This window comes from Canis lupus, chromosome 25, assembly GCF_003254725.2.
Source record: "Canis lupus dingo isolate Sandy chromosome 25, ASM325472v2, whole genome shotgun sequence".
In the NCBI taxonomy this organism is placed as follows: Eukaryota; Metazoa; Chordata; class Mammalia; order Carnivora; family Canidae; genus Canis; species Canis lupus.
The window spans coordinates 35,559,751-35,582,221 of NC_064267.1; the positions used below are offsets into that span (position 1 = coordinate 35,559,751).

The 22,471-nt window shown below is 54.1% G+C and overlaps 1 protein-coding gene across 4 annotated transcripts in view; it reads left to right on the forward strand.

Moving 5' to 3' along the window:
- The window catches only part of GFRA2 (GDNF family receptor alpha 2), an 84,897-nt gene extending 65,548 nt beyond the window's left edge, over positions 1-19,349 (forward strand). For all 4 annotated transcript variants that reach the window (XM_035720402.2, XM_035720407.2, XM_049100964.1 and 1 more), the window contains 5 exons: positions 4,704-4,813; positions 5,524-5,664; positions 7,515-7,687; positions 16,992-17,045; positions 17,948-19,349. In XM_035720402.2, coding sequence (XP_035576295.2) covers positions 4,704-4,813; positions 5,524-5,664; positions 7,515-7,687; positions 16,992-17,045; positions 17,948-18,070 — 601 coding nt within the window. In that variant the 3' untranslated portion in view covers positions 18,071-19,349. The remainder of the gene's footprint in view (positions 1-4,703; positions 4,814-5,523; positions 5,665-7,514; positions 7,688-16,991; positions 17,046-17,947) is intronic.
- The last annotated feature ends 3,122 nt before the right edge of the window (positions 19,350-22,471 follow it).

Sequence of the window (22,471 nt, forward strand, 5' to 3'; positions counted from 1 at the left end):
TACAGCTGCTGGTGAAACCAGCCCAAAGAGGGTTTGTGTTTTTCGGACAGAGCCACCTGCTGCCCCTGAGCTCATTTGGCAGTCTTCACTTGGTCTCTCTGGGATGGACTTGGCTTGTGTTCATATTGGTTCTCTTGCTGGCTCTCTCTGCTTTTCTTTGTCTGTCTCTCTTTCTCTTATACTTTCTTTTATGCCAGCCTGCTTATGGGGGTTCTTAAAGGCAGAAATTTGTAAAGTGATGGGGATGGGCCAAGGAAAAAGTCTGTTCCTAGCAGTGAGAACAGCGTCTGGAGAGCTGACCTCATGGTATCTGCAGGGAAGAGCAGCAGAGGGCCCCAGCTGGCTCGCCGTGCATTATGAAAAGGATAACATTTGCCTTGGAGAATGCACCTCCCAGGGCCGGGTAGGGAGTGCTTGTGTGGCTGGTTTGCATGGTGGTTGGAGTCCAGGATGTTGCCAGCTTGATGGAAGTTGACATCACTTGGTCTCCGATGCTGACAGAGGGAGCCAGTACCATGGACATCAGCCTGTCTTGAGGGGCAGAGAGAATCTGAGCAATCAGAGGCCTTCTGGAGACTTGGATGCAGCATCCCCAGGACTGGCCCCATTTGGCTCTCCTCTTGCCAAGGCCACTTTGACGCTGAGAATGGAGGAACGGTGGAATGTAAGGCCTAGCCATGGCCCTTCCCTTACCTGCCCCACTGCTGGGCCTGCTCCTCTCTTCCCTTGCTCTGAATGGAGCCAGTGAGTCTGCTTAATAGGAAGTAGGCCACGGCCTTCGAGGGCTCTGGCAAGGGAGCCTTGTGTATGTGGCCTGGCTTCGAGGGCCTGTGCTCCTCCTCCTGTGTCCTCAGAGTGATGTGGAGAGTAACAGTGTGGCAGGGAGGCCATTGCACAATTGGGACGAGGGACAGGGTGAGGGGGCCATCTCTCCTGTGTTGCCTTGTATGGGATGCAGACCCACCTTAGCAGGTTGAACAGGTATTTTTCCTTCTGGACACAGGAAAAGCTGTTTCTTGCTTGTACTTGCCGGTGCTTGGCAGGCACAGTGCTGGGGACGAGGTGTCCAGATAGAGAAGGAAGAGAAGGTGACGCCTTCTGCCAGTGCCCCAGCTAGCATACAAATCCCTGCGAGGAGGATAGGCAGGCACGGCTCACCCAGTTTGCTAATTGGGGCCACCAAGCTCAGAGACATGACAGGCCTGCCCAAGGTCACACAGCCGGTGAGTGAGAGAGAATGGCCATGGGACAGATACTCTCTCCTTTCCCAGCAGCTGGATCTGCCCTTCCCCCCCCGCCCTCACTTGGAGCTCTATCACCGTCACCTTCCAGGTCCCAGCTTCCTTTTCTCTCTTTTGTCCAATGGCCTTATCTCTCTTTGTGGACAGTCACATTCTCCTTGCTCATGCTTTGTGCCTTCTCTAGCCTGTGGGGTCCAGTGACGTTTTGGGGCCAGGCAAGATCCTCAAGGTTCCTAGTGCCAGTGAATGGAGAACTTACCTTGCAGAAGGGAAGGAGGCCCCATGTGCCCCGCGGGGAGTGGAGTTGCCTGGAAGGCTCCCCTCTCATCTGCTGCAGTGGGCCCTGTGGTGCTGCAGGAGGGTGAGCCAACACTGACCTCTCATCAGGCCCTGGATCCTGGCCTGGGGGACACTCTACCCTGACCCTGTTAGCTGGGATTTCCTAGCTGACATTGCAGTGACTTGCAATGCAAGGGTATCCTTCCCATCCTTAGTCTGTCAGTCACATGGCAGGGGCTCAATCTGTGTTTAGAGGAAGGATGAAGTTGGTAAAGTCTGCCACTGTGGGAACACACGTTTCAGTTGGAGAGGCCAAATGGAGCAATAGCAGTAAGTCTCTATACAATTAAGTATGAAACTGCATGGTCCAGACTTTTTGTGTAGCTGGAGTACAGGGGCGGGAGAGATCCACACAGCTGGGGTGGCCAGAAAGTGCTTCGTGCAGGTGGGTCTTGGGGAGGTACTAGGAGGGGGTCAGGCCTTCGGGTGATCAAATGGCATAGGAATGCTCTCCTGTATTTTGGCTAAGAGATGACTTGGAGGCCTCTTTGATGGGGAGGAGATGGAAACAAGGGGCTTTGCTTGTTATCTAGCAGCTTCCTTGCTCACAGCGTGCAGGAGCTCCGTTCTGGTTGTGTGCTGCCCATCTGCAGTGCTCCTTAGTGCTGGGCCTGACCTTGTGCCCTTGGCTCCTTCTAGAGGGAGGCAGTTGGCCAAAACGAACAGTGAAGTCTCTGGAGGGGCTGGATGAGTTTCTTGTGGCCGCTGAAACAAAGTCCCACCAGCTGGGAGACTTGGAAGAGAATTTTATTCTCACAGTTCTGGAGGCCAGTAGTCTAAAATCAAGGTGTCCGCAGGGCTGTGCTCCCTTTGAAGGCTTCAAGGATGAACTTGAAGAAAGAACCTGTTTCATGCCTGTCTCTTAGCTGCTGGTGTTGCCTGCAATCCTCGGCCTTCTTGGGCTTGTAGATGCGTCACTCCAGTCTCTCTCTCCGTCTTCACATGTGTCCTTGTGATGTCTTTCCCCCTTTTTATAAGGACAGCAGTCATCGGTTTGAGGGCCTTGAGGGCCCACCCTAATCCACTCTGACTTCCTGCTGGTCACATCTGCAAGGAGCTCATTCTGAAGTCAGGTCCTATCATGGACACTGGGAGTCAGGACTCAATTCAGCCCACAGCCCGTGCCTGGAGCTTTTGTGTTGCTTGCCTCCAAGACAACTGCAGATTTCCTTTCCTCGGGGATGCTGAATGTTGGCTCTGGAAGGACCCTTCCAGGGCCTTTGCTCCAGAGCAGTGAGACCTGCCAGAGAGAGCTTCCACCCCGTCGTTAGTTCCGGAGCAGAGCCCTGGCTCTGCTGCTCAGGAGCTCTGTGACCTTGGGCAAGTTATTTAGCTTCTCTGAGTGTCTGCTTCCTGCTCTGTAATGTGGGACCGTAACGTTGACTGCTTGTCACAGCTCAAAGAGTCGGATCTCAGTGTGAGGATTGAACGAAAGACAGATGAATGTGCAAGTATCTCTTCTTAAATCATTTTTTATTGTGGTAAATTATGCATTGCGTAAAACTTACCATTTTAACCGTTTTTGAGCGTGCAGCTCAGTGGCATTAGGTCCATTTGCATTGTCATGCAGCCAGCACCACCATCCCACTCCGGAACTTTTCATCTGCCCAGACTGTGAAAATGCCTTTTACAAAGAGCACTTTCTACTCATTTGATAAATAAGGAACCCGAGTCCCTGAAAAGTAAGAGCTTGAGTCGCCCAGTGAATTAGGGGCACAACTGAAGTGAGAACCTCAGTCCCCTGCCACATAGTTTGTGGTGCTCATCTTCTTCAGTCTCCCACCCCTCTGGGCTGCAGGGTCTGGGGACACAGGAGGCATTACTGGGGTTGAATTCCTCCAGAGAGCTTCCTTTGCCCCAAACCACATCCCCCCCATCCCCCCAGAATGTGTCCCGAGGTGGGACACACACAGCTGCCTCCTCTCAACCTCTTGACTCTCTCTACCTTTGTCTCCTTTGTCAAGTGGGACAGAGCTCCTCTGGAGGACTGGGGGAGCTGGATTTGGGGCAGCCTTTGGGATGGCTTCGTGAGGTACCTTGTGACATGGAGAGAGTAGGGGCAGGGAGTCAAGGGCTGGGTTCTGGCCCTTCCGGTAGCTACCACAGTCTTCTCACTGACCATGTATTGGTTGAGGGCCTACTGTGTGCCCATCATTGGGGAAATACCAGTGAATAAGACCCTCCTCGCTGCTTGGAGCTGCTGTGAGACACAAATGGTATGATACATGACAACCCCATGGCAAAGGGCACTCACTACAGGAGGTGATGACGAGGGGTGGGGGGAGGTGAGCTGGCCACTCCCAGCCCAGGCCGATGGGAGTCTGGGTGCTGGGACAGGTTAGACTTGGGTGCCTGGGGTTCCATGTGACCTTCCACATCAGGTACTGGAGACAGACCCGGGTCACAGAGCATCCTTGACCTTGATGTGGCTCAGGGTCGAGGAGAGAGGTGCCCAGGTAGTTATGAAGTAGTATCATGGGTGCCAACAGAGGGGAAGGGGTGATGACACCAGGGGAAGAAACAGCAGACTCTGCCCTTATGGGACAGAGGAGGAAGTGGAGGGACGACAGCCGGGGTGGGGGTCCTTTGCTCTGACCCAATCCAGAAAAGGCCAGTCAAGAAAGCCCTCAGGTGTCTCCTGGTAGGGGGACTCTTTGTTTAGCTGCCTGGGGGCTGGCTCCTGTGGCCCTCAGTGGATCCTGGGAGGTGGCTGGGACAGGGATTATTGTATACATTTTGCAGGCAGGTAGAGTGATGTGTTGAAGGCCTTGGGCAAGGTCACCCAGGAGCGGGGCCAAGCAGAGAGCAGAGCCCACTTTCCTGCCTTGGTCCCAGGCATTCTTGGCAAACCCACCCCAGATTCTTTCTGTGTTCCTCAGACTCAAGATCCATTCACAGCCTGCCATGCCTCAGCTGTGTCCCTGGTCCTCCAGGAAGTCCTGCCGTCAAGGAGCTCCCCGCATGAAGCCCCCAAAGGCTTGAGGACTCTCCTTTTCCTCCTCTCCATCTTCCTAGCTTCCTCCCGGCCTGGGAACCTGTGGGGAGGAGCTGCTCTGCCGCAGAAAAGGTGGGAAGGCCGCCAGACTAAACCGTTCTCTCTGTTGGGTCTTCTCCTGACACCAGGTCCCGACTGGCAGACTTCCATGCCAATTGTCGTGCCTCCTACCAGACGCTCACCAGCTGCCCTGCCGACAATTACCAGGCGTGTCTGGGCTCCTACGCTGGCATGATTGGTAAGCCGCCCCCGCGCACCTGTGCCCACAGTGGCACCTGGCTGTGGGTAGGGGGCCTGGCTCGGGGCCAGAGGGTGGACAGTCTGAGCTCGCTCCTCTCTTCAGAGAAGCCAGAGGAGAGGCCAGGCCTTTATCGTGGGGAGAGCAGGGCCCTGGGAGCCTTATAAAGCTTTTGAAATGAGAAAGTAAGATTTATTGCATGGTTTGGACATTCCAGGCACTGCCCTGAGCGGTAGACGTGGACTGTCTTAATTCTCACAACAGTGCTTCCTAGGGAGGGGTTGGTATCTCCATTCTACAGATCGGGACACTGAGGCTTAGAGAGGCCAAGGAACTCGCACAGGTTCACCTTGCTAGTAAATGTTGGCACTGGGGTCTAAATGCTGGATGTGAACCTCTGTCTCCCTGGCTCTAGAGCACACGCTCTGCTTGCTGGCAAAGGAGGCAAAGGCCCAGGCTCCAGGAAGCAGGGGGCAGGGTGGTGGCCCCCGATATCTCCTCTGCTGTCTGGCTCTGTCCTCGGTGTCCGTGTCCTTCTGTCCCATGTGGTCACTATCCCCTGGTTGCTGGGATAGTAATGCTCAGACTTTGTGAGTTGGGATGTATGTGTGTTTGAGGGGGCAGTTGGGAGGGAGGGGGTGTTCCCAAGCTGCTTCTCTTCCAGAGAGAAGGCCTTACTGTTCCTTCTCCTTTGCCTTCCCCCTGCCCAGGGTTTGATATGACACCCAACTACGTGGACTCCAGCCCCACTGGCATCGTGGTGTCCCCTTGGTGCAGTTGTCGTGGGAGTGGCAACATGGAGGAGGAGTGTGAGAAGTTCCTCAGGGACTTCACCGAGAACCCGTGCCTCCGTAAGTCCCGCCAGTCCCTCCCCGAGATCCTCACATCCCACAGGGGCCCCACATCGGGAGGTCCCATGGCATCTATGGGGCTTCCCCAGCAACCTGCAGAGACCTTGGGTTTTGTGTTCTTGGAGACTCATGCTACTGAATGGTCAGTAGGCCAGCCTCAGTTTACCACTGGAGACCTTGAACCTATGTCAGGGCAAGGTCAAAATTTTCTGGCCTGTTGTCCTGACAGCTTCAGCCAGGTTCCAGCTGTCACCTGTCCCTTTAAGGATCCATTCCCCTTTAGAATTGGTGACTTTCTTTTCAAGTCATCAGACTGCTATTCAAAAGGCTACAGAGAGAGCTGAGCCACAAATCCTGCCTGCCTTGATCTGCTCAGTCTGATGCTCTTGCCTTCCACCCACTTGAAAATCGCCTCCCTCCTTCCCTGTGTCCTGTCTTCCTTCCATCCACCCTCCCTTTCTTTATAGCACTGGGGATTCAGAGAGATGAGCGACAGTGCCTGTCATTGAGAAGTTCGTGGTCTGATGGAGGGACGCTGTCAGGGGGTTGCTGCGATCATAGTACGGGGTGAATGATGCTAGGGTGGAGGTCTGCGCAGGGCTCTCCTGTCAGCCTGGAGAAGGCCCTGAAAGCTTCTCACACCCTGGCCCATTGAGGGACAGTGGGCGTCTGTCAGCTGATGAGGCAGGGAGGGCATGCCAGCCCACCCGGGCAGAGGTGCTTGTAGGAACTGTAGACTACCTAGTCTTGCTATAGGGCGTGAGGATGCCTGGAGTTACCTGGACAGGGACGGAGAGTCCTCCTCCCGAAGGACCTCGCAGTCCTGAGGCTGTTAGGATCTTACGGTCCTGCTGGTGGTGGATGTGGGCCACTGAAGGAGTGTCAGCAGGTGGCATTGTGGGCGGACCTGCATTGCAGAAGGCCCGCTCTCTGGTTCTGCTGTGGAGGGGTGGGGATGTGGGTCTGACAGGTGGCCCGACAGAAGTCTGCTCAGGGGGCGGAGAAGCTGGTCATGGAGAGGATGGTGTGACTGAACTGAGCAGCGGTGGGGAGGGGAGAAGAGGAAGGGGGTGGACAGATCTTTAGGAGGCTTAACTGGTGGCAAGTGGGCAGTTAGAGAAGCATAGTGGGGGACCTGGGTGGGGAGAGATGACCCCCTTCAAGACTGGAAACATGGCCAGAAAGCAGTGATGCAACGGAACGGAGCCATGCCTAGTTGGGACGTAGATGTGATGACCTGGAGATACGTCTGGGACTTGGAGTGGAGGTTTCTCTAGGCACTTGGTTCCAGCGCCAAGTCTTGAGGACAGTTTTGTTCAAGAGGTCCCATTATTTCATCCTTAGTGCATTGGTGCTAATGGTGTGGGAGTGGGTGAGGCCACCCCAGGAGAAGAGCTAAGTCTGGGGCTCTTGGAATGCCGGGGGCGGGGGGGCCTGGCACCTGTGCTGGAGGGCGTGTGGGAGGGGTGGGGGGGTCGTCGGTGTGGAGGAAGCCTCTGGAGGGGGAGTGGTCTGCAGCACGGGATGCCCTGGAGACACCAGCACCCGCCGCCCTGGGCCTGCCCTGCTGCCTCCTCCCGGCTCTCCACGTGCATGTCCCCTCTTCCCTTTCTCTTCCACATTTCTTTCTATTATGGTTTCTTTTCCAACCTCCCTCTTGCTGTTTTCTTCTCTACGTGTGAGCTGTCAGTAGCATCTGGAAGGAGCTGCAGAGAAGTTGAGTTTGGACAAGCCACACCCCGTCCTCAGCTCTAGGTTGATACAGAGAAGGCGGTATCGGGATGTGAGGGGCAGACGTGATGGAGGCAGCCCCTGGTTTCTCTGTGACCACCTGCTCTCTCCCCCCACAGGGAATGCCATCCAGGCCTTTGGCAATGGCACAGATGTGAACCTGTCCCCCAAGAGCCCCTCATTCCAGGCCACGCAAGCCCCTCGGGTGGAGAAAACACCTTCTTTGCCAGATGACCTCAGTGATAGCACCAGCTTGGGGACCAGCGTCATCACCACCTGCACATCTGTCCAGGTGAGGGGATGTGTCTCTGCAGCCGGGGAAAAGGAGTTGGGGGTGGGCTGAGGGTCTAGAGAAGCACCACGACACCCCAGGCGAGTATGGGAGATTAGGTCAGGGATGGCGCACGCAAGGTCCTTCCTTTGGATCGGGATCCAAGAGGCAGGGAGGAGCTGTTGGGGGTTAGTTTTTTTGTGCCTACGTACCCTGGGCATTCACCTTACAGGTACGAAGCACCCGTCCTCTCAGAGGATTGTGTTAGATGCCATGGGGCACCAGAGAAATGTAAGGGGTACCATTACTAGCCATCTGCTAATTACCAGGTATATGCCAGTGACTGTCTACCTACTGCATCGAATTTTCACACAGTAAAGTGTTGGTCTTCTTGTTCTACGCATAGGAAAATGGCCCGGGAGGGTTAGGGAGGCTACCCAAGGTCACACAGCTGGCTGGTGATAGAATAAGATTACAAACCTACGTCAGACTCCAGAACCCATGATGTTCATTTGTTTGTCCATCTGTCCATCCATCTATCCATCCAGCATGTGTTATGTTGCGTTGTGTGCCAGGACTACTGTGGGGTGTGCAAGGGAGATCTTGATGAATAAAACTGACACAGTCCTGGGTTTTGAGGTCCTTATGGTCCTTCCCAAGATCAAACATTCAAGAAGCATCGGGCATGGACTGTGGTCAGGGCTCCCCACTCAGCCTTTCTCTGCTGAGCTGCCCTCAGGCCATCATGCCATTGGCTACAGCAGATTCTTGGCTCTAGTTAGAACACACACACACACGCACACGCACACGCACACACACACACACACTCTCACACCTATACTACTCTTACGTAACACACACAACACACCCACACACTCTTACTCATGCACTCTTCACATAATACAGTCACTCTTTCTCTCACGCACACATGTGCATTCTCATACACTCAACTTACATATATACGTTCTCTGTGTCACACACACATACACACACACACTTTCTCTCACGCATACACCCACCCACCCCTAGAGCGAAGTGTGAAATAGGACCTCATGCCGAATATCAGAGCAGAGCAAGGGGATCAGTGAGATTGAGGGTGTGGGGTAGAGTGGGGGTGGCCCTGGAGTTACCAAGAAGGTTGGGGGGCTCTGAAGTACCTTTCATGGGGGGGCACAACCTAAGGAGAATGGGTGAGGAGAACAAGGCCTGGCTGTGTGTGTGGAGGGGGGCAGTGAAGACCACGGTCTGAGTGGGGCAGCACGCTCACGGCACCCCCAGTGCACATTCTCCACAATGTTTCAGTCACTCTGGACAAGGCCCTTCTGGAGGACCAGTGTACAGCCGTGTGACTATAGCTGACATTGTTGTGCTCTGTGCTTGAAATATGCTGAGAGGGTAAACCTTAGGTGTCCTTACCACAAAAAGGGGGGAAAAAAGCAGAAAATGGTAAAGATGGGAAGTGATGGATACGTTGATTGGCTTGTGAGCATTTCACAAGACGTGTATACGTACATTGGGTCATCAGATTGTACACTTTAAATATATATGATTTTAATGGTCAATTATAACCTCCATAAAGCTGGAACAAACCCCAGTGTGAGGAGAACTAGATCAGGGACGGGGCCTCAGGGAAGCGTTCAGGTCCCCTGGACCTGTCATACTGGAAGAGCCGGTGGGGGTGCCCGTCCTGGTTGGGAAGCTGCTCTCCCTTCCGTCCTGGCAGGCTCCTTTGTGCCGGAACAGCTGACCTCCGAGTACCCTCACGTCAGACTCTGCGTGGACCCTTCCATGCCCTGCTCCCCTCCATTAGGTCACCCCTCCAGGTCTGGGCTGAGGTGCTGGTGTCACCCTTGGGCAGCTCCTAATTACACTAGCCATGCTTGAGTGACTGCCGGCGGGGGCTCGGGGGCCTGCTGCACGATTGCCAGCTCAATTTCATGCTAGAGTGGCAGGCAGCTCGCCGGTCGGGGCTGTGCCACCTGTCAGGTGACCATGCACTGGCACGGCCCCCATGTCCGTGGGCACCTCCCCCCACCCACCGCCTCCCTGAGTCCCTTGAGGCCCAGCTTACTCAGTAGTGGGGAGGGGGGGATGCTGATTTAGCAGGTAGCTGCCGACCTTTCCCAGACCCTTATATGACTCACCGTGGGTGTGGACGAGTTCAAGGCCACCGCCTCTTGCCTCACTGCGGCCCACTCAGTGCCTGATGGCTCTGATTCCTTCCTTTCCCCTAGTTTCCCTCAGCGGTCTGCTAAACTGTTGCCTGGTTTCTTTTAGCCTCAGCCTGGTTTTTCTGCAGACTCACCATCTGGGGGCTTGTCTTACACTTGGTTTGATTCCAGTGGAGTTAACACGATCTGTGAGTGAGCTGATGTATGGGAAAGTGCCTGCAAGCCGAGTGGTGCTCCGTGTGTGTTAGGTGTTACGAATGTCGGGGTGCTGGGCTGGCAGGGGGCTCCCCGCGCCTGACCTCAGTGACCACCCACTCACAGTCTAGGAGCCACTAGGGGCAGCACAGCTGAGAATGGCCATCTCAGGAGCAAAGGAGGAGATGCAGGCCCTTGGTGGGGCGGGGGGGGGGGGGGCGCTGAACGTCACTCCTGGTTCCTTCTCACTGAATCCAAAGGGGAAGGGCCCCCCTTGCTTCTGTTTTCATCACGGTCTTTAGTGAGCACCGCCTCCTCCGTGCCAGGTGCTGGGAGTGCAGAGTCCAGCTGGAGGCTGGTGTGGGTGATTTGCCCCCTCCCCAGCTCATACCCTCTCCTTCAGCTCTGCAGGCTTGGAAGGGCTCCATGGTGGCCTTTGTGGGGGCTTTGGGAGTGACAGCCACCCATAGCTACAGACGGAGGGCCCTGTTGAGGGCAGAGACAGGAGGCTGAGGCCCGGGTGGGGTCAAGGGGACTAAAAGACTTGACTGATTTCTGTCCTGCCCCTCAAAAGGCCCAGGTCCTCGGGGAAGCCTCAGGGACCCCCTTCACTGACCCAGAAATGGCAGCCAGTTGGGGACCCCACATAAGTGATTGGACATCAGGACCAGAGGGCCTTCTGAGATCTCGTTCTCAAACCCCAAAGGATGGAAGCTCGGCGAGGACAGTTACTTGTCCAGAGCCCCCGGCCGCCAGCTCCTGGACAGTTTCTTCTGCGGGGCGATGGATCTTCCACCCCAGAGGGCTTTCCCACGATGGGGGGCAGGCTCTGCAACCCGAAGAACTCTTGTCTACATCATGGGGCTGCTGAGCAAAAACATGGGTGTCCACAGAGGAGCCAGGAGCTAGGAGACCCCCGAGTTGGCCCTGTGTCTGGGCATCCTCAATGCTGTTTTGAGTCCTGCCCTCATAGGCTTCCATTCCTGGCTGGGCCCCCACTCCAGGCAGCCCTGCCTGCCTGGAACTCTCTGGAACTTGGAGAATTCATGGCAAGATCTGCAAAATGGTCTCTCCCTGTCCCTCTGGCCTTGCCTGTGTGTATGTGCACACACACCCCCCTGTGTGAATTCCCTCCCTGATCTGGAGGCAGCAGGTCAGCCGTGGACTCTCCTCCAGGGCCCTTTGTTTCTGAAGTGCAGTCAGCCCCTCCCCAGGTGTAGACCCGAGGACGGCGGTGAGCAAGTTGCTGGCCCGTGCACCCGTCAGCTCCTTGGAGTGAAGTGCCCATCTTTCTTCTCTCTGCATGGCAGATCCTACTTGGATTCACCTTCCAGAGTGTTCCCCTGGCTCTGCTCCTGCTTCGCCTCCCTTGAGCCCCCATCATGATGTGTTCTTCTTGCTCTCCCAGCTGAGCATCCCCAAGGATAGGGGCTGTCTCCCCCCTCTTAGTTGCTCTGTGTACCCCAGGGCTCAGTGTGTGGCATTGAGTAGGTGCTTCAGAGATGTTGGGGGGAAGAACCCAGAGTCCCCAGTTCATTGGAACATCCTGCTCTCTCCATTCTAGAACAGGCCTTGTGTGCTTTCTTGCTTGTGGGCCACTCTGCTCGGCTTATGTCCTTCTCGTAGATGCTGCCTGTGTGCCTGCCATGAGGGTGGGTAGGTGAAGCAGTGTTTCTGTGGAGGATCCATGAAAATTGGGTCCAGGCCCCACCTTCTGTCACATGATGAGGACTGGACCAGGGTGGTGCAGTGGCTGTGGAGGCTGGGAGACTGGCAGCTGGTTCTTGCTTCCTCTGGTCGTGGTTTGTTTCCAGCGTCCTTGGCATTCCCGGTGGTTTTTTCTGGGCCAGTTTGCAGGGACCCATCAGATCAACTGGAGTCTCGCCTTTCCCAGGGCTGCAGGGCCCTGGCAACACAGTCTCCGTTGCTCTTTTTGTCTCTACCAGCTAATTTTGCTCTTATCCTTGGACTTCCCATCACATCTGGGGGAATTTGAAATGTATTTGGAGGGGTTAACGCAAGCCCCCCTCACCACACACCTGCAGTAGGCCTGGCAGCCTGCGGATGCTCTTGTCTCCTCCTCATCCTGCCTGCTGTCTGGCTGGATCTCTTACCTAGTGCACAAGCCCGTGGGCATCAGATTGGGGTGCTGAGAGGCCTTTCAGTGGGTTGTATAGTCCTGATTTATAAATATGGCTCATTTCCAAGCTTCGAAAGATTTGAATACATTCCCTCTTTTCTTCCCTTGGTCTTGGCCCCCTTGTAGTGTTCATTCATTTGTTCTTTAGTGGCTTTATTCAACATAAGTCCTCACTCCATGTTACTCTGTTCCAAGCTCTGAGGCTGACCAGCTCACTAGGCCCATACCTTGGTCCCATGCAGGTAGGATGGACAGGATGCATGCCAGATAATTGAGGGGGGAAGCCATAGGCACACTGGGAAAACCGATAAAGTGATGTGGGATCCAGGGGTTGGACGGCTGCTTTGGATGGGAGTGGAAGCAGAGGACTCTTGTGCAGAGTTAACCCCGCTGCTAGGCCTGGAAGAACAGGGAAGGCTGAGTAGGTGGCGATGTGGAATGGAGTGGAGTGGGTGAGGGTGTGGGTGACGGGCAAGTAGGAGCAAGGGCACACAGTCAGCATAGCACAGAACAGGTCTGGTAGGGAACCTGCTGGCCACATCTGGCCTGCTACCTGTTGGGATAAATCAAGTTTTATTGGAACACAACCACGCCCCATTGTTTACATATTATCCATGCGCTACAGGCAGAGTTGCCTAAAATCCTTACTAACCAGGCCCTTTGTAGAAAGTGTTTGCCTGCCCCCTGGTCTAGAGAAACAGCAGGCTCTGGGTTGGGTGAGAACGCAGGGTACTGCCATGGGGAGGATGGGTGGGAATACAATCCGATTAGCAGGCTGAAGTGGGGAGTGTGGAGGGGCCACCAAAGGCCTTTGACCGGGGAGTGTGGTGATGGGAAGATGGGTGCTGCAATTTGGGAAGATTCTGATGACAGATAGAGATTGGTTGGCAAGGGAGATGCCCTTGCAGACCTCTGTGCTCTCTGCCATAGTTGACAGTCATAGGTAGGCAAGATAGGAGGGCTGGATGAGGGGATGGCGAGGAATGGAGGGGATGAGGAGTGAGTTACCAGGCGGGCCTGTCAGGAGGGAGGCGGCCAAGGACATTGAGATTTGGAGCTGGGGCTGGGACCAGAAGCAGAGGACGCAGTGTTCCCACAGATGCAACGCTGAGCTTGGCCCCTGGGACCCAAGCCACATGGGCAAGGTCCTGGGACAGCCAGACCTAGATTTGGGAGTAGGGACAGATGTGGGCAGGGAAGAAGAGGAAGATAATAATTCCTTCCAACTGTCTGGGCAAGAACCCCCCTGGGAGAAATTTCTAGAAGGATGAACTTCGCCTTTGCTGCCATTTTCCTTCTTCTGTGTCTGTGCCCCTTTCCCGGGTGAGGTCCCTAGGGCCACTTGCTCCTTCTAAACTTCTGGAGGCAGCCTGCAGTATAGCCAAGAGCCTGCCTCCATGTCTGAGGGCTTTACTCTTAAAAGCTCTGCTCCCTGCCACCCTTGCAGCCCAGACCTGTGCCCTTTGAGATACATAACCCCACAGTCTCAGGGCTTGCCTTGAGGGAAGGAGAGGCTCAGGGTTGGGATGGGGATGGGGCAGGAGTTGGAGCAATTAACCTCTGTTCCCCTGAACTTCCTACATAGGAGCCCAAGAAGATTGGGTGAGATGGGCCTCAGAGGGCAGCCTGTAGCTGGGGGGATTTGGGGAGGGAGGTGGCCTCTTCTCCTGTTTTCTTAACTGACACTGAGGTGACCATGTAGATGTTTATTCTCACAGTAGGGTGTGAGCAGACTGTGACTCGTTCATCTTTGGAGCCCCTTGCAAGAGCCATGGGGAAAGTTAATGGTGATGGAGAGAGGCGGTGGATTCGAGCCCCTGATGGTTTTGTCATTAGGTGGTGGAACCTTCTCTCCTCACCTTGCTCGTAGGCCGCTTTCAGAGAAGTCATCTGGTGGGCAAAGGCCCGCACTGCTCTGTGTGGCCAGCACTGGGTGAGGGTCTCAGGGTCACCACGGGGGACCTTCACTGACTGCTCTGTGTCTGCTGGAGGTCAGGTGGCCCTGTCCACCTGGGGCGGAGACTGCTCTCTGCCCTTTGCTTTTTGAGTGGTGGTCAAGCAGGGTCTGAGTAGCCCCAGGCTACAGCTGGCCCTGGCTTTCCCCTCAAAGGCTCTTTCTGGGCCCTGCCTGCATTTCTCATGGCCCTGCCTTAGGGTGCAAAACTAAGCTTGGCTCAGCTTCGCACCTTGTGGAATGAAGGGACCCTTACGGGTGTGCGGAGCCTTGCTGTGCCAGATGCCCTCCCTTATGTAGTTGTCACGGTGGGTCAGGGAGGTACGTTGGTCTATCCCTATTTTATAGATGATAAAACGTATGTTACAGTAGATGATGTGACTTGTCTGGATGAATAAGACTTGAGCCCAGGGGCCTCTCGGGCTCTTCCTTGGATCCAGGTATTGTCCCGCGGTGATGGATACCAAGGATTAGGACCCTTTGGTTTAAAAGGCAAGGCCGGAGGGGTCTGTGAGGATAAAAATCTGTAAGCTAGATTTCTGGGCACCAGAAGGAGGTACTTTAGGACAGCAAGAGGAAGCCTGATGTCACTGGGCCATCAGCACACATTCAGTGTGTAGCTGTGGCTCTGGGGCCTATGGGACGGACACGTCATTGGTTCAGAAGGACTTAGTAAATGCTGTGGATGATGGATACACAGTGGGTGACATGGGGCATGGGGAGCAGGGAGGGGTCCTATCCCTGATCTTTGTGGAGGCCCATCCTTCTCTCTCACCAGAGTCCCTGGCACCTGTCAGGGATTGCCTTGGGGCCGGCCCAGGGAGCTATGTCACTTTCTCCCATTTCTGTTAATGTGGGTCTGATGAAAGGATGGAGACACTCCTCTGCAGCTTCCTCTCCTTGTCTATCCTCCTCCTCCTCCTCTGTGCCCTGCCTTCCTCTCTGTTCCCTGCCTCCTACTCCCTTCTGTCCCCCTCTGCTGCCCCGTCACCCCTAACCTCCCTGCCATGTGCTCCTGGGCTCCTGGGCTCCTGGGGTGTGCCTCTCCTTTTTCTCTCTACTCTTCTTCCTCTCTTACTTACTTCTTTCCTCTTGCTCCTCCTCCCCCTCCTTTTTCCTCAAATATTTGCCATCAGCCCCCTCTCCTCTCTTCTTTTAAGAGGAACCTGTCAAGTCCTCTCATTCTGAGGAGCACAATCCAGCCAGAGGCCAGCTCTGCAGGGTGTCCACCTTCAGATCTCACCTCCTCCCCTGCTCCACCCCGTTGGTTGAACCCAACTCCAACATATAAAACAAAAACAGTTGCTTTGTTTGAAGTGGGGGTGAGGACGTTGATCCTGACTGTCTAGTTCTACACAGGTTGCGTAATTCGTGACATTGTGGGGAGGGGTTGCACAGGAGGGGACAGGGACCTGCCACCCCTAGAATCAGTGAGAATGGGAAAGAAGGCCAGGAGAAGCAGGTACTGGGCCATGTGGCCCAGGATGTCCCTGGTGCTGTGAGTCCCTGAGGCAGGGGTGGGGGTGGGGTGCCTGAGGTAGGTGGTGAGGAGGAGGGCATTAGGATGGAAGACAGTGGTGACAGCACAGCCGGTAGGTGAGGTGGGCAGGCTCTGTCCCACCATGGCCTCTGACAGCCCTGGCTGGAGCTGCACTTGGTGGAGGCCGTAGAATCCAGCCCTTGGGTTCCAAAGGGTACTTCTGCAGGCACAAAGGTGGGCGGCTCGGCCCGGCTGGATCTTGGCACCCAGAGTCACTAGCTGGCACTGTAGTCTTGAACAGGATCTTCTTGGCTCAGGTCCCTGGTTCCATTCCTATTGTGTTCATCATCACTGTGGTCACATCTCCACCTTTGGTAGTGACTTAGATTTTGGCTGGCCTCTGTGTGACAGCTGGGGCCTTATTTAGCTGACCAGATGCCCTGGGTGGTAGATTGCGTATGATGTTTAAGGGATTATTGATACTTTTGACCAAGAGCAGTGATTTAGGAATAATTTCTTGGGCTTCCCGGTGCTTTTGTGGCCAGAGCGTCCCCACAAGTGCCTTGGGAACCAAGCCTTTCAAAGCCAGAAACACCATGTCCCCCAGCTGATTCCCATGGATCATTATGATGATGATAACAAAGGACGGTTCTCATGCACACTCCCTAGTCCTGCATCCAAGTGGTTATGCCAAGAGTAGAGAACCCTGGAAGCATCAGCAGGCCAGCCTTCCGTTCTCATTCCTCACCTTGGCCACTGAGCTCCCAGGTGTCACACATCTGTTTAGGGTGGAATGGCCAACACTTGCCCCCGTTGCCAGATGTCTTCCTAACATGCACCAGCGGTAGACATCACTAATCAATTACAGTTCTCTTCCCCACAAGCCCAGACAAAGCCTTATGAGCTTTTTGGAGCTGGCACTTGGATTCCTGTTCTGATCTATGACATTCATTCATTGATTCATCCTTTCCTGCATCTAGTAAAGCATTTACTAAGCTTATGTTATGAGCCAGACACTGCCCAATGCAAGGAAAAGAAGCCACGATCCCTGCCTTGTCAAGAGGAGCTCCGAGTATAGTAGACAGATATGCAAATGGCTTATGACTACATAATGCCTCAAGCGGGATGGCAGAGCTAGGAGTCTCCTCTCCAGGAGCCCTGGGGAGATAGGACCTAAGTGCTGGTGGTGCGAGAAGGGGACAAGGTTCTTATTTTGCTGCTTGGGATTCAGCCAACATCTTCTCATGTACCACGTGCTTATTTAATGCTGCCAGTGGTGGGTGGCAGGGCCGTGGAGTATTTGATCTCATTCAAGTCATAGGACAAAGCTCGGCCAGAGAGCTGGCTCTGGTGGCCCTGCCTTACCAGCACCTTCTCTTCCACAGGAACAGGGACTGAAGGCCAATAACTCCAAAGAGTTAAGCATGTGCTTCACAGAGGTGAGTGAAGGGCAGAGTGGGGGGTGGGTGCTAGGGCCAGAAGGGGGGTGTTTCCCAGGGGAGTCTCGGACTTGGAGCCCCTAGATCCCGTTGCGTGGGCCTGACTAGTTGAGCTTTTGACCCACCTGGACCTGGGTGGGCACTCAACTGTGCTGAGCATCCAGGGCAGCAGCCAGCAGCACCCTCGGCCGTCTCCTTGGGTGAGACACAAGCAGCCGCTCTGAGCAGAGGCCATCTCCAGCCTTCCTGACTCTTTATGACAAGTGTCCTGAGCACTTGCTCTATGCTGGTTTTGCCATGTTGAAGAGGTAGTGAGATGGGAAAGACACAGTCCCTTCCTAGAAGGAGGCCCAACACAGGAGCGTCTCTTTGGCCACATCTGTAGTGTGTGTGTAGGTATTTATATATGTATAAAAAGGAAAGGAAGCGTAAGCTTCTAGAGGAGGAGGGAACTCAGACACAGATGTGCAAGGAAGCTTTATGGAGCAGAGGGATTCAAAGAAATTTAGGAAGAGGAAGGACAGAGTTTCTCCCGCCTCTCCTCTCCTCTCGAGAAGCAGGTACTTGTGGACCCTGGGACTTCTTGAGATCGAAGTACCATGGCCCTCCTCTCTGCTCTGTGTCCATAGGCCCTCGTCCTCACCTGGCAGCATCAGCCCATTTTCCTGGGCACTGCTGCTTTGGCTCCCGGAGCCCAGGGCCCAGCTCAGCTCCACAGAAGCCCGGCTCCCTCTGCAAGCGAGCACAGAGCAGGGTCCCTTGGGGGGATGGGGAGGGCAGGGGCTTGAGGACTCAACTTCTTGAGTCCTTTTCTTTGTCTGATCCCGGGCCTGCTGACTCACTTGGTTTTCTGTCTTTTGTTGTGTTCTTTGCTTCTGTTTCCCCTTACGCCGCGGCTGCAGCTCACGACCAATATCATCCCAGGGAGTAAAAAGGTGATCAAACCTAACTCAGGCCCCTGCAGAGCCAGACCGTCGGCTGCCTTGACCGCTGTCTCCTTCCTGATGCTGAAGCTGGCCTTGTAGGCTCTGGAAACCGTGTTGGGAGATTTCCGGAAACTACACAGATGAGAACACCCGCCTGGCAAAATGGAAACACACACAGACACACACACACACCTTGCAAAAAAATTTTTTTCCCCACCTTGTCTCTGAACCTGTCTCCTCCCAGGTTTCTTCTCTGGAGAAATTTTTCTAAACCAAACAGACAAGCAGGCGGGCAGCCTGAGAGCTGGCCCACAGGTCCCTTGGCAAGGGGAACCCAGCGCTGAGGATGGGTGCCAAGGGTCTAGACGTGCCCTTCACTTTCTCCTGGTGTTTTCCTTTCTGGATCCTGCTGACATAAGAGACCAAGATGACACCCCTGCAGCCCAAGGGACTTGTGGCTGTGTTGATGTGAACTGGGGGCAGGGTGACTGCCCTTCTCAAGCTTACCCACTCCAGGGACCTGTGGGGGGCTTGGCAGAGGGTGTCAGGCAGCAGGGCAGGGAGGCTGGCTGCTGGGGGTCCAGCTGGGTACCTCAGCACCCCCACTTGGCTTCAAGGATGGAGTTTATTTCACCCTCTCTGTCTGTGGGTCGTGTGGGTCTGCATCTGACCTGGGAACCCCCAGCGATGCCTGTGGAGGGTGTGGCACTGGGTTCCCTGACTGTGGCCTCGAGGGGGTGCTGGGGCTGGTTCCAGGGGGGCTCCGGAGCTCATTCCCTTGGGCAGAGGGAGCAAAGCTTGGGCACCAGCTCAAGGCTGCTGCTTCCTCTTTGGTGGCAGGAATTTTGAAATCAAAGAGAAATGATCCTTTGTTGGCTCTTCTGGTTTCTTATGGGTCCATTTGGTGGGTCTCTCCTCCACCCCCCGGGGAAAGGGGTCTCTGAGAGGGGCAGAGAAGAGCATGGTGGGATGCCTGGCGGCACCACGCTCTGGTGGCTGCAGCCTCTCTCCTCCTCTCTGCTCCCCGTTCCTCTTTCCCACGTTCTCTCCTCATTTCCCAGACGAACACCAACTGTATGTACATAACACGACTCCTTTCTCAACATATATGTATATACACATCCATATACATATATAGTGTGGTTCCCCCTTTTTTCCTTTTTTTAAGAGACAAAACTATCGAAATAATACCCCCAACAGATGAGCGAAAATGTATTATTGTAAAGTTTATTTTTTTTAATAATGTTGTCTATAATGGGAAAAAAAAGGAGATTGACTCCCTGTGTCTCTGCCTTCGTCGGGCTGACTGGGCTGTGGAGGGGGGTTTCTGATCCGTATTCATACGTAGCCAAGGCTCCAATAAACATACTAGGAAGCAGTTTGCCTTCTGCCTCACTCCCGGTGTGCCTTCTCCCCATATTTTGTTCTTGGCCCAGTGCTTACCTGGGCTCGTGGTGGGCCCTGGGGGGAGTGTGTGCACACGTGTCTACATCCGTCCTGTGTCTTTGGTGTGGGTGATGGAGCTCCTTTAGGAGATGGTTTCCACTTGGTGGATCTCTGCATCCTGGCTGTGCTGAACCTGCCAGGCCCGTCCTCTCCTGCCTCCCCTTACCAATCAGTGCCAAGGCCCGTTGGTCCCAGCCTTGAAAAGAAAGCAAGTAGCAGTGGGGATGGAAGGGTGGGAGACAACTTGACCTTGATGCCTCGGGTCTGTTTTGGTTTTAAGGCTACCTGGGTGGTCCCGTTTAGTGGCCCTGTTGGTGTTACGTAGAGGGAGGTGGTATCTTCCCACTGGGACTCCTGGTTAATTTAAGGTATGTGACTCTGAAGGCAAGGACCTGGCCTTCTGGGGCCCACCAGAGAAGGAAGATGACTGTGGTCCATGCCTTCATCTCTTTTTCTCCGTTTACCACCCAGGCTCCACCTGGACAGTCCTGGAGAGATTCTCCTTGGAGAAGACTGGGACGATGCTTACTGGCTGAGTGTGTGTATGTGTGTGTGTTCACAGGCATGTATGGGTGTGTGCACATGGTGAGAGGGGAGGAAGACTGCCATGTGGGGGATGTTCCCACTGTCAGGACCGCACATGATCCCATCCTGTCGCCATTGGGAGATGAGATGCTGTTTTTCAGTCTCCCAATTCTGGATCCTCCCCCCCAATGGCTCTTGTTTCCAGTTGCAGAAACATTGGCCACATTGGCCCATGGGTGTGATTAGTGTGGTGTACAGGTTCTAGCCCATGCACGGAGTTGACAGTGGGCCAGCCAGTCCTCTTCCCCAGCCACCACTGGCCTTACTCTGGGCTGAGGTGGTGGTGGAGTTTACTTGGGAATCCATGTTGTTTCTGGTTTTGTTTTGTTTTAAAGATTTTATTTATTTATTCATGAGAGACAGAGAGAGGCAGAGACATAGGCAGGGGGAGAAGCAGGCTCCCTGCAAGGAGCCCGATGTGAGACTCAATCCCAGGACCCCGGAATCACACCCTGAGCTGGAGGCAGATGCTCAATCACTGAGCCACCCAGGCATCCCAATCCATGTTCTTTGTGAACAGGGAAGACTGGCTAACTAAAAGGCTTTGGGCAGAAAAGACTCACAGAATCAGTGGAAGGTGGGGGCACCAGGGAAGGCCAGGGCAGGAACCAAAGGACATCTGAAGGGACAGAAGGCACGATCTACAGGGTCAGCATGCAGCTGCCTCTGAGATGACGGACCACCAACTGTTGTCCAACTGGCTGTACTGGGGCCTTGTGCCCACCTGCCACACTTCGGTGGGAGAGGAGAATATGTCATGTCTGACATTCCTAAGTGATAGAAGCCCTTAGCTTGTGTAATGGAGAGCAAATTTCCCCAAAAGGAAATGGAGGTGCCAGCTTTAAAACCTCTGTCTTGTCCTGATATCACATAGCTGAGATTTTACTATTAAATATTCATTCCTTTGGTTGAGATGATTCCTGTTCTCTGCAGTCCTCTCCAAATATATAAGTAAAACTGGGAAGAATAAAATATTACTACCTTAATGCTAATTAGTTTAATGGTTTGAAGGAATCTTAGTAACATTAAGACATTTGGGCTTAGACATTGAGATTCAGTTTGGGGAGCAGTTAAGTAAAGAGGATCGGGAACAAAATCAGGAGAAGATTGGTAGGGGCTCCAGAGGTAGAGCTGAACTTATTTTAGAGTTCTTCTGGGGAGAGTCAGCTGCATGAGGTAGGGGCTCACTGTGCCTTTACCCCATCAGCACAGTCTGTACAATGTGCTTTCTTTGCCACTAGCCCCTTGGGGATTCCTGATCTGGGCATGCATCTATCTGCAACTAGGCCTCAATACCTTGTCAAGACGATGACCACATAGGAATGCTTTTCCCCTCCCAGGGGAAGCTTCTAGCCTGGGACAGTTTTGCTCAGCCAAGACCCCAGACATCTGCTTCCTGCCTGGCTCAATGCCCTGCTGCCCTCCTCTAACTGACATAGCTAGAACCACTCAGACTGCGCTGAAGGCCCAGTGGAGACCTGTGATGGCAGTGGATCCCAGAAAGCCAGTTCAGGATCACAGAGGACTCCACATCAAGTGAGCTGTGCCCTGGTCCTGAGCTGACCTTGGTGGTGGGCTGCAGAGCTGAACTTCTACCTTGTTCTGAGACCAGACGCAGGGTCATTATCAGTTCCTTGCATCCCACACCCTACATTTATGACCTGCTTGCCAGCATAGGTTTCTCAGGACTGAGCCCAACTCTACTCTCTTGAGTCCTTCTAAGACACAAGCCCTGACTCCATCCTCATGCCCTAGCTGGGTCCTACTGTCTCCACGAGACCTTCTTAATGCCAGGCAGCTCCAGGGCTGCCAGGGTGGCCAACGGTCACCTGCGTCTTGGCACCTGTCCATGACTCACCTGCTTACTGAGATGCCCACCCAGGAGCCCTGGTTTAGCCTCCCTATCTGGTTAACTGCTGGTCCTTGGGTTCCCAGGGTCTGATGGTCCACCTGCAGTGGCTTAGCTTCATCCCGAGGGCCTCATGGGGGGGTGGTGTGCATGCACATGTGGGTGCGTGTCCCTGTCTCTAGTCGCCAGCCCTGTTCTAGGGACTCCCTAATGCCTATATGAGACAAAGATTTGCCTTTCCTCATATAAGCACAAAGCCCCAGTGTTGCCTGCCATGAGGGAAATTCCTTGCCAGTCTTTTCTAATTTGTGAATTGAGTTGAAGCTGGGTCTTCCCTCTCTTGTAGGCTAGGATACCAAGGGATAAAACTGGCCATACCTTCCGTGTTAATACAAGTAAATGTAGTCACAGTCTGTTGCCCATTCTTTTAAAGTCTCAGTGGGGAGTAGATATTTATCTTTTAGAAATAGATCTAATTTTTAAAGGAAAAGCTAATGTCATTTGGAGCCGAAATTGGTAAAATATTGATATCATTCTTAGTGATGGGTTTAAATAGTCTGGTTTCTATCATCCTGTTCAACCTTGGCTACCTCATCTACAAATTTCTCTTAGATGATAAT